Source organism: Chinchilla lanigera, unplaced genomic scaffold (genome assembly GCF_000276665.1).
Source record: "Chinchilla lanigera isolate Chin_1 unplaced genomic scaffold, ChiLan1.0 scaffold00062, whole genome shotgun sequence".
NCBI lineage: Eukaryota > Metazoa > Chordata > Mammalia > Rodentia > Chinchillidae > Chinchilla > Chinchilla lanigera.
This window is the reverse complement of record NW_004955463.1, coordinates 1,627,531-1,643,031: the sequence shown is the minus strand read 5'-3', so window position 1 is coordinate 1,643,031 and position 15,501 is coordinate 1,627,531. Positions and strand designations below refer to the sequence as shown.

The 15,501-nt window shown below is 34.8% G+C and overlaps 1 protein-coding gene across 1 annotated transcript in view; it reads left to right on the top strand.

Annotated features, from left to right (window-relative positions):
• The window catches only part of Tusc3 (tumor suppressor candidate 3), a 214,412-nt gene extending 205,156 nt beyond the window's left edge, over positions 1-9,256 (top strand). Inside the window, exons 10-11 of the mRNA XM_005398343.2 lie at positions 2,756-2,820; positions 8,779-9,256. Coding sequence (XP_005398400.1) covers positions 2,756-2,774 — 19 coding nt within the window. The 3' untranslated portion in view covers positions 2,775-2,820; positions 8,779-9,256. The remainder of the gene's footprint in view (positions 1-2,755; positions 2,821-8,778) is intronic.
• The last annotated feature ends 6,245 nt before the right edge of the window (positions 9,257-15,501 follow it).

Here is a 15,501-nt window from a genome sequence, read left to right as displayed (position 1 = left end):
AAATATTATTAAACAAGAGGTGAGTTACAAGGGAAAACTTTTCCCCTCTATATACTTTCGATAATTCTGTGTTTAGGATACAACTCAAGATATCCCTCAGTGGAAACGCTCATTTGAACCTAACAGAAAGTCATCTGTAGCCATAGGCTTGACATTTTAATGTCAAATTACTTTCCTGGGTATTAGGTCATTGTACTCTGCCATTTATAGCCTTCAATATTTTTTTTCTTTTGATGTTTTGTGAATTATAGCTTTTTTGCAAATCTGAAACACAACTGTATCCATAATTGTCTGTATACATAGCATCATACCCATAATCATCTCCTACTAATTTTTTTCATTCTTTCTTCACAATTTTGAATTCTGCATAACCGGCAACCATTAAATGATCCTTCCTGGTCATCTATTTTTTATTTCAGCTTTAATCTTTAGCCTTGTAAAACCCTCAATTTATATGCCTATGATATATTCTCACTATTTGACTCTACCTTCAAAATTTCTGTTTTCATTATCTTGATAGATTTATATACTAAAAGCATAAAAATCTTTAAATATTTACCATATTTCCTTAAATCTTTTCCAGGTGTATTAATGGTGTCTTCTACATTATCAGTCTATTTCATACCATTACTAAATTCTCCCAGATTGTCTTCTGAGTTTCAATAAGCTTATTATGTGATCTTGTGCAAATTGCTTAACCTTTCTAAGTCTGGTTTTTTTTCATTTGTGAGTGGAGATGATTTTATGTGCCTTCTTCTGTTAACATGAGAGAATGCATGTAAATCATATAGCACATTGCTGATAGCTAGTTCTTATTACCCAATAAATATTTGATGCTGGTTATTATCATTAATTCTGACATGAATATTTTAAATTCATGTATACTTAATCCACTTTTCTCTAAACAAGTTTTTTTCCCTTTACACTGAACATCATTAAATAGCTTTGTTTTATATTTGCATAATTCCATTGAGTAAAGAGCAGATTTTCCTTGAACTCTTTGATGAAGTTAATTGGGCTCCAGAGTCCCTTGAAACTACCAGTGAAATAAGATGATTCTTTTGAATTTGATTTAATTACTCTCTGAGCCATGGTTCAGAAGAAATGTTGTTCCAGTGATAATACTGAATTCATTTTATATGTCGAATAAAAATTCACTTTAGTTTTTCCCCAATTTTTAGGAGGAATGAAGTGCTAGTAGGGACACAATAGCCTTCACTTATGGGTAATTTTCCATGGGCACTCAAAAATTGTGTGACTCAAAAATTGCTTCAGAAGACTTTTATGAAAACATCTATGGCAATCAAGTCTGTTTTACTAGAGAATAACGTGAAACTTTCTGTATTGATTCTATCACTTTGATTCCCAACTGTCTCTAAGACTTAACTGTCTTATAGAGATAGTATGGTATACTGTAATGAGAAAATAACAGTAATTAAAAGCATAAGTCCTGAGTTCCAGTTTGGAGTTTAATTTTTTTAATATTAAATAGCTGAGAACTCTGACTCTACAGTTAAATAAATCTGAGTTTAACTCTCTGATCTCTACAGGTGATTTAGTTTTTTCATCAGCTCGAGAGTAGTATTTTTATGAGAGTAGAGACAGGCTCAGTGAATAGTTGTCTCTTACTTCTTTATCTTTACCAACATATTTCACTTTATTAAGCCTGTTTCTTCCACCATGAACTTCAGAATTGAAATATAATGAGTTCTCAACACAAATTAATGACTGCACCTAACTTCGTCTGTACCAGCCATGGTAGCACTTAATTATTCAGTAGCAATTTATTACATTATATTTTGCATTAAGTCTTCATATACAACTGTTTCATGTATTTATTTTCCTTGTAGAAGACTGTAACGTACTTGGGTAAAGGTCCTTAACAAGTATATCTTTTATATCTACAAAGTGCAATGCACATAGTAGGTGCTCATCATATACTTATTAATTGAATCTGTCTACTCAGATACATTTCTTTTCAGTAAATGCAGGGGAACTGTTGAAATATAGTGAAGAGTACTAATTTGCTACGTCACACAAATCCAGAAGATATAATCCATGTCAGGTGCCAACCGTTGGAGTTGTCAGGTTGTTCTGCACAGCTAAAGGCATGCATAGAAAGGCAGTTACTGCAGAGACTTGATTCTGAGCTGGCTGCCATAAAATTAAAAATAGATACATGTATTAGAAAAGCATAGAAATGGATACATAAAATGGTTCCATAGTCTTATACTTGTAATTCATAATATGTTTGGTTATTTTGAGAAATGATTAATAGCAATGAAAAATGTAATGACATTCAGTAAAAATAAGTGAAGAACAGAAATGAAAGGTGTACTTTAAAAAGCATGGTGGTAAGCAAGCACATATGGCAGAAAAATCCCAGGATGTATAGTGTATCGCAATACCATATTCACTTGAACATCTTGGAGATAGAGCTTTCATCTGTAGGGAAAATAACACAATCTTGAGGTGTAAAAATAGAAAAATAATGTATAAATGTTCTGGTGATAGCTCTCAGTACATGTCATTGACAAGAATGTGGTATTTCCTTTCTCATGCTGAGTCCTAGCTTTGGAAATGGCATAAAGGTCTAAAGATTTGAGATGATTGAGAGAAAAGGCAACATTGTTTATGCCCTTAACTAGATAGAGAATAGAGTGCTAAATCTTGTAATAATATTGTACAAATGGAAATTGAATCTTAAGGATTATTTTTTCCATATTGTTGTATTTCATTGTGGTGTATTGGAAAGTGATCTGGACTTTGAGTGAGAAGATGTGATTTGGACCATGGCACTTAAAAACTCTATAACTTCAGGCAAGTCTTTTAATCTTCTCTGAGCCTCAGTTTTCCTCATCTTTCAAGTAAAGACCATACTATTTATCATAAGTAAGAAAAGTTATGGTAAACTGCTGTTTTAAAAATGTAAGATAACTGTGAAATCCCATTGCAGTCTTAAGCTGTTGTCTGGGACAAATCCTCAACATGGATCTGCACCAATAAATAGCCTTTGACTCCTGGAATAAACCATTTGGCAAACAACATATTTTTATATAGTAATACTCATATACAAACATCCCCCCTCCACCTCAAGCAAATACATTTTTTTTTTTTTAACTTCTCTCTTCCACTTTCGAGAGGAAGTACAAAGCTAAAACAGTCAGGGGAATATACTTCTACCTAGGAAAAATATAGTGTAATCCCTTTTCCTGCTAACAATGTGACAGCTGTCTAATATTAATACAACACAAGTCTTCCAAGGAGTGAATTTATTGAGAGCTTTTTAAATGAACAACTGATAAGTTCAGAAATAAATTATAGGGACTTTACAGTAATTTGATACAGAAAAATGCAGAACCTAGACTCATGCTTTTGCTCTGCATACCCTAACCATCAAGCCCAAGGCACACCCATGCTGAGCCTGAGTCAGCTATGCTTTAGAGGCCTCTGGAGGGTCATTTCCATGTGGAAGTAGAGCTTTTGGACTCTGTCAGGAACCCCACAGCATCCAGCTGAAGCAGAGAAGGCGTGGGAAGCTCCTGTGGCCCAAATGTCTTCATTGTTTTTCATAACCTCACATACTTTTTTTTCCTTTCCCCCAGACCTCCTATCTGTGTTTCTGACCATTTTAATTATTACTTGTCCTGTCATCAGAACCCTAAACCAAGCACCCCGTCTGTGCTGCTGTGTAGAGAACTGTCCCTAGCCGTGGTAGAGCTTGACAGCTGTTACCCTGGGCAACTACAGATACAGAGAGGTTTCTGTTCTCAGAGATCTTTTTCTCGTTCGTAATAAAGACTTAAATTTCTTTAGGCCTTTAAAACTGACCATTTGTTTCAGACTTGAAGACTTTTCTTGGTTCAGTAATCTTCTTTCATGAAAGAAATAGCCCCAGGACTTCTGGCTAAAGACATCTGGCTAGCAGCCATAATGTACTTGTTCCTAGCATTCCTGCTTAATACTTACGAGTATGAAGCTTTAAAAAAAAACACCTGGGGAATGACTCAGGGATTCCTACTAACCACAAGGGCAATGAAATAGGAGTGAAAATTTAACTGACAACCTGGCTGTGCGTAGTGTAGCAAGGCCTTTATTCCAATCTCTCTCTCTTGTTTTGAGGGGGCAGGGGATACCAAATTAAATCTGAACAGCTGCCCATTATCCACATAAGTGATTTCTATGAGATAGTGATATATAACCACAAGATTGCCTTGATTTCTTCCCCATTTTGAGAAGATGAAATAAGAATAGTGCACAAGAAAATTCTTTTCACCTGAAGATCTCAGTGAAGTACTTATACAACTCACAACTGGAAAAAATGCATTTCTTCAAGAGCACTGTATAATTCTGTTTTTTTAAAACATCAGGAGCAGATGAAATAATTCAAATTCAGTAAAAACCAAAACAAACAGCACACACCTATGTTTTATTAGTTCATACATTCTAAAAAGAATAAACATGTTGACACAGACTCTAGTGACGAAATCCAGAGTTCACTTAACCGGATCCTTCTAACATTTTAGATGAAACCTTGTATCCTGAATTTTGTAACATGACACTTACATTTTTTTCTTTTACATTACTTCTGCCTTAAATGTACTTGTCAAATCCTGATCTTCTGTTGAGATCCAGAACCAGACATGCATACTACATGAACAACTTAACCTCAGTCTGTCCAAACATCACCTCTGCCTCCAAAACTGTTTCTCTGATTTCTAGTTGCTGTAAGACAGTGTCATCCCCGCAGTCATAATCAGTAGAAACCTTGGGATCATTCTGCACTCATCCTGCATCCTTCTCTTCATATCTTGATCCTGATCGTGTTATTTAATTTGGTCCCCATTACTTTTCTGTTTCTGCTGCTGCCATTTTAGTTTATGTGCATTGCGTCTTTCAGGCCATCAGCTAGCTTCCTAATGTATATCTAAGTACTTAGTCATTATCTTATCCATCACTTGTTTTAGCATGCCAGAATTATTATTGGAAGACATGTACCTTCTACAGTGCTGCTTCATCAAAATCCATACATTGCTAACGAGAAAGAAGGAAAAGTTAATACACGTTCCTCTAGAAGATTCAGATAAGCAAAATAAAATGTATTCATGATCCCAACACCAAGATTATCAAAGGTCAGGAGTTTAACTTGTATGGTGTATATTGTGAACTTAGGCAAGGATTATAGGATTCATACTTTATAAGTGGATTTCTTCATACATCATGAACACATTTTGTACCATTAGTTATTCTTCTACAATACATATGACTTTACTAGGTGTACAATAACGTCATTGTGTGAATCGCAGTAAAAATTTTACACTTTGGGCCCATGTACGGTGGCACGGCCTTCGGTGTACCATCTGGCTTAGTGCAGAAGTTAGCAGCTGCTGCATATGTTTTGCTGTGCTGTGCACAAAAAGATGGATTTTCTAGTTACGAATCACGTAAAAAGAATATTTTCTGACGTGAAAATTGCATGAAATTTAAATTGTTTTATCTATGAGTAAACTTTTCCTGAAACAGATCCGTATTTCATATATTGCTCTTGGCTGCTTTTGCACTGAAGCAGTTTTATTTAAATACTTTTAACAAACACCTGTGGCCAAAAAAGTTTAAAATATTCCCCTCCTGGCTCTGTGCAGAGGTGCGACCCCCAGTCCAGCCAGGCTTCATGAGTTTTGTGCGAGGTGCCTTTCTGCGTTTGACTCTGCGTTGGCTGCTGCGCATTTGCTGCACTTGTTCTCAGAGTTAGGGTTTTGCTTTGTTCGGTTGGTTTTGAGTTCTTGTGGTACTTTGACTCGCCAGCCTATATGCTCCAGCACAGTGCTCTTGAACGCAATCAGTGTGCAATCGTTCTTTGTCTTCGTTTTTTAAAGAAAATTCTTCATTCAATGCTGATTGAGACTAACTGGGAGTGGGGGCTGAATTTGAGGAATTTTTCTAGACAAACCTGCTTTGGATTTTAAATAAACTTGCTAATGAACTTTTAAAACATCACTCTGCAGGAGGAGAAGGCTAACATTTTTATCGAAATTATGGATATGCAATAGTTAGAGAGTTAGCCTAAAAAAGAGAAATGGTGTGAGAAAGTTGTACTGGTTCTGCCCTGCCTCAAATCCCCATGTGTATAATTCTCGGCCTATGCCCCTTAACTGCTGTCTTACATCACTGCCCTAGGTAAAGCTGAGCATGCATAGATTCACTCCAGAATGAACTGGCCACAGTAGTCAATGTTGTTCCTATGCAGACTGACACTGGCTACAGTAGATTACGGAAGAGGCAGAGTTGAGTCCAGACAGAAGGTGGTAGTCGTACCTGAGACGCCTCTTGCTCCACCAGGAAACAAACTACAACGCTGAAAAGCACAAATAAGAGGAATCTTACCAGTTTTTAGTGTTCTTGACAGTTTTTTTAGGTGCAATACAATAACATTCATTTCTGGGATAAACATTAATAGGAAAAAATATGACAGTAGGAGGCATAAATCTATAAGAACTGTTACACTTTTAGGTTACACATCAAAATTATTAGACAGGTAAATGGGAAAAGAAAAAAGATATGTTAGACCCAGGTGGATAAAAATGAGAGACTAATCCTGTGGGTGAGGATATCAATATAAAACGTTTATATTGAAACATATATTGGATGTTTAATACTTACATAATGAAAATGAAAATAAAACATGAAATCTGAATGATTGCCTAGAGAATAACTGTTCATATTTTTCTGAGAAACATTTTAATAAAACAGTTTCAACATTTTTTGTACTCCGTCTCTCCAGTATCTTGAATGTGTAATTGCAAGCGATTTTTATAACTCATTTTTATGAAAAGAAGCCTAATATGAAAGAATAGTAAGTGCTCAATTAGTTTTACCCTTTATTGCAGAACAATTAATAGAATGTGTTCAGTTCAGTATTGAAAATATTTGTCATTTCATAATGGGATGTAAACAAAGGATTTTTATAACAAATTCTGAATATTTCAGTTTAGAAAAACCCATACAGTGAAGACATAGCATACTAAGAATTGTTAATCTATTTTCATATTAGGAATATGGTCACAAAGATCCTTTTACTCTGTAAAAACAGTAACACCTAAATATTGTAGAACTTTTTTTTTAACTTCCCTAGCTCTCAAATTGTAGGAGCTTATAAAATTATCATAAGGGTCATATGAGTACTTCACTTTTACAGAGCTGTATTTTAAGCAATAGTTAAAAAGTCTACTGCTGTATATCTTGAAATTTGCAGAGCAGTCCTATGAAAACAAAAAACTCAAATTCTCAGTTTCAGGTTGTGATTCTTCCAGCTCTAATTACAGCTTAAAATATATTTATGATTGAGGTTTCATCTTTTATTGACCTTTATTCTGTAGTTAGCTTTAACTTCAGGGCAAGCTTATAATTAAGAACAGAAAATACTGACAAGTTCCCTTGCAAGTGAACATCTGTTTTGCCGTCAGTGTTGCTAAGGTTTGTGGGAATGGGTGAGCAGTGACAATCCTGCCCTGATGGGCCCTGCTGACACACTGCTTTGTGGAGATGATTGCCCTTTTAGTACTTCTGTCATGGCTTAGGAAACGCTAAAACAGCATCTGACTGCATCCTGACAGCAGCATATAATTGCTGTCTTTTACCAATTCCATAAAAATAGGTAAACAGAGTAATTATTGTGTTTGTATTACCTAACTTTTAGTTCATAACTTGTAATTGTATAACTAATATACCATAATTGCCTATTAATAATTTCTGTATTTCATTCCATGTATTTCTAGTGTATAGGTATTCTATACTATTTTATTCTCTCTATATATTTACATTTACAGTATAGTATCATTACATTCATAATGTGGTAGCACTGGAAAGAACTTTGGAAATTATCCAAAACAGATGTTCTTTTCAATAATGAGGAAACCGAGGTTCAGAAAGACAAAACAATATTTGCCTAGAATATTATAATTTAAATATCCAAACATAAAACTTGCTAGTTTGAACACTTTTCCAACAATATGGTTTTTCAGCTGAGTAACCATTGCATTCAGTTTTCCTTTAACGTTAAAACTGGTGTCTTTGCCTTGCAAAGTTGCCTTTTATTATCAAGACTCAGAAAGGACCTGTCAGATGGTGGCAGGAAGATACAAATACCAAACAAAGGCTTAATGTTATTTAAATCGATGTCTATTGTACCAAGTTAAATAGATTCCTTTTTATAAATTAAATCTTTGCTTAGGGAAACTTAAAAATAATAAATACTTTTTTCCTTTTAGTTCCATATGTAAAAGCATCTGTATATTAATGTTTCATTAAAGTCTATTAGCAATTTTATTTATGCATATAGATGCATTTTGGTGGTTCAATATAAGGAAACTGTATAATCTACGGTAACAAAAGACCAAATGATTAAATAACTGTTTTATTTAAGCAATTTTATGTTTTATAAATTCAGTAAGAGAAACAGTATTTTCTTTATGACATTGAAATTCGAATATTTGTTTCAGTTTGTTTATCTTATTTCTTCAGCCTTACCATTTAAGTGCTGATAACTATGGCTTTAATCAACAATGCAGTTCAAGTTGTCACATCTTCACCGCTGACCCTTTTCTCAGCATAAAACCTAATCCCATTTTAGGGACAAGTTTTAAAGTATTGCAAAATATTTCAAAATAGTAAAAAAATAAAACTTAGGTGAATTAATATAATAACATTTTGTTACATTTACATGTACTTGCATATTGTTTTCCATATGTTCAGTACATAATAATTTTCTTTCTTTTTCAGCTTTTTAATTAAATGAAGCCAAGTGGGATTTGCATAAAGTGAATGTTTACCATGAAGATACTGTTCCTGACATACCATTTTGAATTCTTGGGTTCTTTCTTTTTTGTTCCTTGTGATAAGCTAGCTTATTCTTGTATACATTTTTTAAACTGTGGGTTTTCCTAGTCAATTTAATTTATAGAAATGGATAGTAACATTCAGTAATCTGCAAAGGAAACATCAGAATGTTTTTCAAACATATTATATTCAGTGTATGCCATAGGATTGGAATAAATGACAATGTAACTATAAATTCATGTTTTAGAACTGTTCAGTCAGTAGTAAAGGAGACCAAAATGTTAGTAAAGGAAACCTATGGAATGTATGTTAAAGAACAATTAGTATTGTACAGGGATAAGGCATATGCATGAAAATGTCATGTATGGGAAATTATACTTATTGCAGTTTCAGTTATAAAGGACGTGCACTGTTACAAATACTGTTTTGTTCTTATTAATCATAACTAGATCAAGGTGTGTAGGACAAATTGCTGGACGAATAATGCCCGTGATGTGGGTGCTAACCTAGAGAAAGGAAAATCATCCTGGGGTCCAAATTAAAGCAAATGCACACTTAATCAACATGCCTTAAAGGCATTAGACAACAGAAACAACACACCGCAGCTATGAATTAGTATTCTCCGTTGCTGGAATTGTCACCTCGAGTTCTAGATTCATAACAGCAAACCTAACACACTGGCCATTTTCCTTTTGGTTCATAGAAACAGCTTGCCATTAAAGGCTCATTCTCTGAATCCATAGAAGAGGTTAGTTTTATGAAATGAGTGAATGACTCGATGAAGCTTTCTTGAAATCAACTATAGGAATATAACAGTTATCATGCTTATATTCTGGATTATAAAGCACACTTACATACATTATGGTATTTATTCCTCAGAACAACTTTGTAATAAAAAAGCAATATAAAATTTTTCCACCAGGAGTGATGACGCACGCCTATAGCACTATGGGAAGCTGAGGCAAGAGGATCACTGTGTGTTTGAGACCAGCCTGGGCTACAAAGTGAGCTTAAGACCAGCCAGAACTGCATAGTGAGACCCTGTCTCAGACAGACAAATAAATAAATAAATAAAAATTAAAAAAATAAAATTTTTCCTGGTAGTAGAAACTAAAAGCCAAAAATAAAAGTAGAAATCAAGCTTTCACCTCTCAAACATATATTCTTATATTTTGAATGAAACTCAAAGATTGATTTAGGAAAAAGAATTCTTCCTTCAGTCAAATTTTCTTTTTTTTTTAAGACTTATTATCCAGTTTTCATTATGAGCTAAATAATAGATCACTGAACATTTTGTGCATTGGGTGTCCCAGCTGTATAGTCTCGAATAGGAACCAGGTGTATAGCCACTGAATTTACTTATTTTGTGCCTTTGAATTTCAGTGAAGAATGGAAAATATAAAAGCCTAGTGGGACATGCTTATCAAGCTATATCTGAAGGCACTATTTGTGCTAGCAGGATGAAAGCTATCTTTTTAAAACATAATAATATTCAGTGAAAATTACCTAATAATTCCAAACTATGTTAACTTCAACATACATTCCTGAAATAATTATTAAAAACACTAATTTCCCTAGTTTCTGTTCACATGTCAATAAATTCAAATTGAAATGGGATTTGTGAAAAAGCAACAGGCATGCAAAATTATTTGTTTGTTGCCTAGTCCTAGCTAGCACTTCACTTGTGCTTCTTAATCCAGTAATAATTCTTAATCCATTTGATATTTTTATAGTTCCTGAGGCTTATACAGAACACTAGGAAATACAAATCAAGTTTGAGAGTAAAGTTTATTAAGAAATAAACATTTGTTATGTTTTGTTTCCTTAAATCTCAAAAATCTTGCAGTATAACAAGCTGTTGAGTTACTGATATTAACAAAATACATTGACACACTTTGACAAAACATACTCTGTAAAGATTAATGGTATTTAATTATGATCAAAGTTAGATCATTCTCAGATTTTATGACCAGAATCATAAATACTTCCTTATCTGTATTAGTAAAAATTTTCCAGCCTACATTTTATAATTTCCTCTGAACATGAAAAGTAATTCCAGTGATAATGTAATTTTAAAATTTCATATTTTATAAAACTATAAATTCTCTACAAACAGTTGTAGTTAAAACATGACTTTCGTTAGAAGTAAACCGTCTCAACATAAATCATTACTGGGAAGGGCTATAGGCAAACCTCAAAGTAGTTCAGATAAACTGCTTTGTAGAGGCCGTAAGCCTACACCCCTGCCACATCTCACGTCCTTGCCGCAGGTGTCCCCCTTGCGGAGCCAGCTCACTCCTCCAAGCTTTCCCTACGCAGGCACCACTTTTGGGGACCTAGTCCTGCTACTTGATTCACCTGGTGCAGCGGCGAATGAGGATGAAAGATAGACAGACACAGTGTTAGTTTAACATGCAGGTATCCAGGGTGCTCTTGCCTCTCGTGGGCAGAGGACCCCGAGCCTCTGGTTCATCCTGCTTTTACTCACCCTGACACCAAGCCTCTGGTTCTTCCTACTTTCATTCACTCGGACACGGTACAAGCAATTAAAGTAACACAAGACTCATCTGTCTTCCAATACATGCTCAGGTAGACAACTTAATCTCAGCTGTACTGACCTTTCCCTAGAAGCTGCAGCATGCCATCACCCTGAGTGCTGCCTTTCCCTTCTGTGCTCACAGAGGGGGCCAATTAGGCCTCAGTCTGCCTATCTGGTCTCGCACATGCTTACAGAACAAAGCATGTGCAGAATCACATACATAATATATGATGTTTTCTTTGCTAGACAGCTGGAATTGATTCATGTCAGGTGTGGTACACTCTGCAATGTCACTTTTCAACCAGATTCACTGTATTGAAGAATTCACAAAATTGCTTGTATGTTTAATAATTTTCAGTTAGAATTTTAAGTTTCTTTTCTGCTGACATTGAAAAACCATTACATGATACTAAGTTTACAGTAGTTTCTTTTTGTAAAAACATCGGACAAATACTGTATTACACATTTTCTTCAGCGTACTCAGTCTTCCCCTGGGTATGTGAGTGAGCCCATCAGTGATGTGTTCATTGTAATTTTCTTCAGTACGTAAAGTAATGTTCCTGCTAAGTACAGTTCAGTAAGCATGGTGACTTGAGCAAGTTAGATCTTGCTGTAACCATGGCACTTGACAGGTATTCCATTTCTTGCTATTATGAGGACATCCCTGTGAGTACATCAAGGGAGTGATTATTCTGAGTACACCAAGGCATAGCATTATCCTGAGATCAATGGTACTAAACATTGTGTTTTAAGAAGTTAAGGTGGTAGGGACAAACACATTAACTAGCGCATCTAGGGGAAAATATGTAAATGGAAACTTGGGGATTTAAAACCTTTCAGAGCCCATATAACTCATTAAGTAAAATATTAAAACAAAGAACTTTTCATACTCCTACAAGAAGATATTCTGGGCTAGACCAGTAATATATCTAATAATATTTTTCTAATAGTAGGAAAACTTTTAGCTAATCATTCTTAAAAGGTACTGGTATGCATCCATTAGCTCCCGAATTTCATTATCTAATTTATGAGCTCTATGAACTTTTCTGTGTTCCTTGGATGTACATACCTGTTGCAAGTATAAGCTTTTGTGTATATCATAAAGCAAGAGCATCTAAGTATTTATATAATATTTTAACAAAGCCCCCTCACATTCAGACTAGGAAAATCATGTCGTGATCACTCAAATGTTGATATATTTATTTCCATTAAAAATTTTGTACATATGTCAGGAAAAATGACAGAGGAAGAAACTCCAAGGACACACTCCTCCATAGAAACACTAGAAAGAACTGGCAAAAACCCCTGTCATTATCAGTGTTATTGGAAGTCTGGAAAATAGAAATTTACAGGAGCCAAGCAAATGCTTAAATCAAGATAAAGGCACCTGAAACCCAGTAGGATAACTTCATGGCATTGTATCGCACCCTCTTTCCAGGTTCCTCCCCATAAGCAATGGTTTTTGAGGATGGCAGCCTACATTGCTGTGTGGATTTCTTGTTTGTGAAAAGGTCACAGCTGCATAGAAAGGGTTATTGAAAGCCTTGGAAGGTGAATGAACAAGATCCTGCTACCTGGGGTAAAATATTGGCCTTGGGGAAGCAACACACAGCAGATAAAAGCCTAGGAGAAAAAGCTGAAGAGCAACATACTTTCTAGAGTAAGGGCTTTAAAAGCTCTGCTTGCACTGAAGACTCTATAACAGCATGTCCACACCCAGAGCAGAGTGTACGCTTAGAAAGGCAGTGGGAAGATGCCATGCTTTTTACCTCTCCGATCTGAACGCCTAGTCCAATCAGATCAGGAAGTGAAGCCTAAATCACTGTTGTAAACAGCTGGATACTTCCACAAGGAATGCTCCACCTGCAAAGGTAGGGAGAGTATTTCATATTTTTCCTTATGTGTGTTTCCAGGAATTGAAAAACAATGCTGTCACACTACTAGCTGAGTACTAAGAAAATGAAGCAGAAACTTGAGAAACCACACAAAAAGTAATACAGTTTTTACAAGAATACTTTTGAAAAGTCACCAAAGGAAACAACTACATTCCAAGATAACCAGCAATAAAAGTTGAGGGAACAGACTTCAGAGTTGCCACATTATACTATTTAAAATACCAAGTTTATAAAAATGAAAAAGTGGTATGACACATAAAAAAGAGTCAAGAAAGTATGACTTATTCACAAGAGGGAATCAACTTAAACTGTCCCTGAAGAATTACAAACATTGAACTTCCTTGACAAGGTCTCAATTTCCACTCAAGTGGAAATTCTGATCAAAAATATATTTGCTGAATTCTAGTTTTTAAATATTGTACTAAGGGATTTAAATGATAGTAGTGAAAATGTCTTTTTTTCTTTTTTTTTTCTTTTTGGTTTTTCTCCGGTACCGGGAACCGAACTCACGACCTTGCGCTTGCCAGGCAGGCGCTTTTCTGCTGAGCTAAATCTCCAGCCCCTGATAGTAGTAAAAATGTAGTAACAAATCATAATACAATTGCTTTATCAGCAATAGGACAATTCTATGCAGAAAGGATAAAGAAGCAGTTACTGAACTTGAAGCTAGGTCGGTTGAAATGAAGTCTGAGAAGAAAAAAAAAAAAATGAATAGTGACTAAAGGATCCATTAGACATGACCAAAACAAGTACAAGAGTTCTGGGATAAGAACAGAAAAAACACTGGAGGAAATAATATGTGAAAACTTTCCATATAAGGAAGACATGAATCTAATACCTAAGAATGTCAGTGAATTTTAGGAGTATGAATTCGATTCACTTTGAGCAACATTTAAACTATAGAAAGATGGAAAAATCTTGAAAGTGGCAAGATTAAAGTCATTCCACTGTACAAGGGGTCCTTAGTAAGATTCACAGCCAGTTACTTTTTAGAAGTGATGGAGGCAAGAGACATTCTGAAGTGTTGAAAGAAATGAGCTGTTAACAGAGAATTAATTGTGTATCTGGATACACAGTATAAAGGATAAATGCCTTCTCAGAGAAAAATTGGAAGGAGTATGTTTTTCACAGGCCTTCCATGTGAACATGTTAAAAGGAGCACTGACTTTCTCCTTTTAAAATAGATTTTAACAATATGACTCACCTGTATGCTGACTGTGATACTGAAGTGAAAAAGACACTGACAGTAACTCAAAGATGTACAGAGAAAATTAGTACCAAAATCAGATTGAGCATAACAGTATTACTGTATTTTTGTTTACAGTGTTTGTTTCCTAAATGATTTCTAAAATAAATGCATAATACTATTAAAAATCTCCGTTAAGAAGTTCACAATACATCAGTGTAACTTGTGATAACCTAATGCCAATAGATGTAGTATAGAAGCAGAATTTTCCTCTGCTATAGAAATTGAAATTTATATTAATGCAAACTAGATTATTTTAAATTTAATGTGAGGATTATTGTAAATTGTAATCCCTGCAGTAACTGTTAGGAAAACTTAAAGTATGCAGAAAGGAAATGAGAAGGGAATAAAGTTGTGCACAGAAGAAAAATAAAAGCAGTAACAGAAAAGGTATACCACATACAGAAAACAAGTTGCAGAATAACAGAAATCAGTTTTTCTGTCCCTAATTACTTTGGCTGTAAATACATTGAAGGCTCCAGTGAAAAGCAGGGGCAGAGAAAACGGATTTTAACAACGTGACTATGCTGACTGGGAGACTGCCTTTAGAGACAGAATGGGAGTGAATGAGTAGGAGATAATCAGTGCAAATGATGCCTAGAAGAAAATAGGCAAGTAGGGGACAAAACAAAGCTACAGGCCAATAAGCTAACAACATACGTGTAACACTCCACTATCAACAGAGTACACATTCTTCCAAAATTACAGGCAATATTCAGTATACGTCAAGTTGGAAGCAAATCTCACACTTTTAAAACTTGAATTTGGCATTTCTAGTGACATTAATCTAAAAATCAATAACACAGAAAGCTGGAAAACATACAAAATTAACACCTAAAGATTCAGAGAAGTCGTAAGGGAAATTAGGTATCATGAGATGAATGAAAACAAAAATACTACATATTAAAATTTGTGAATTACAACAAAGCAGTACTTAGGTATCTATAGTGATGTGTGTCTGGTTTTTTTTCTAACCATGTGAGTTC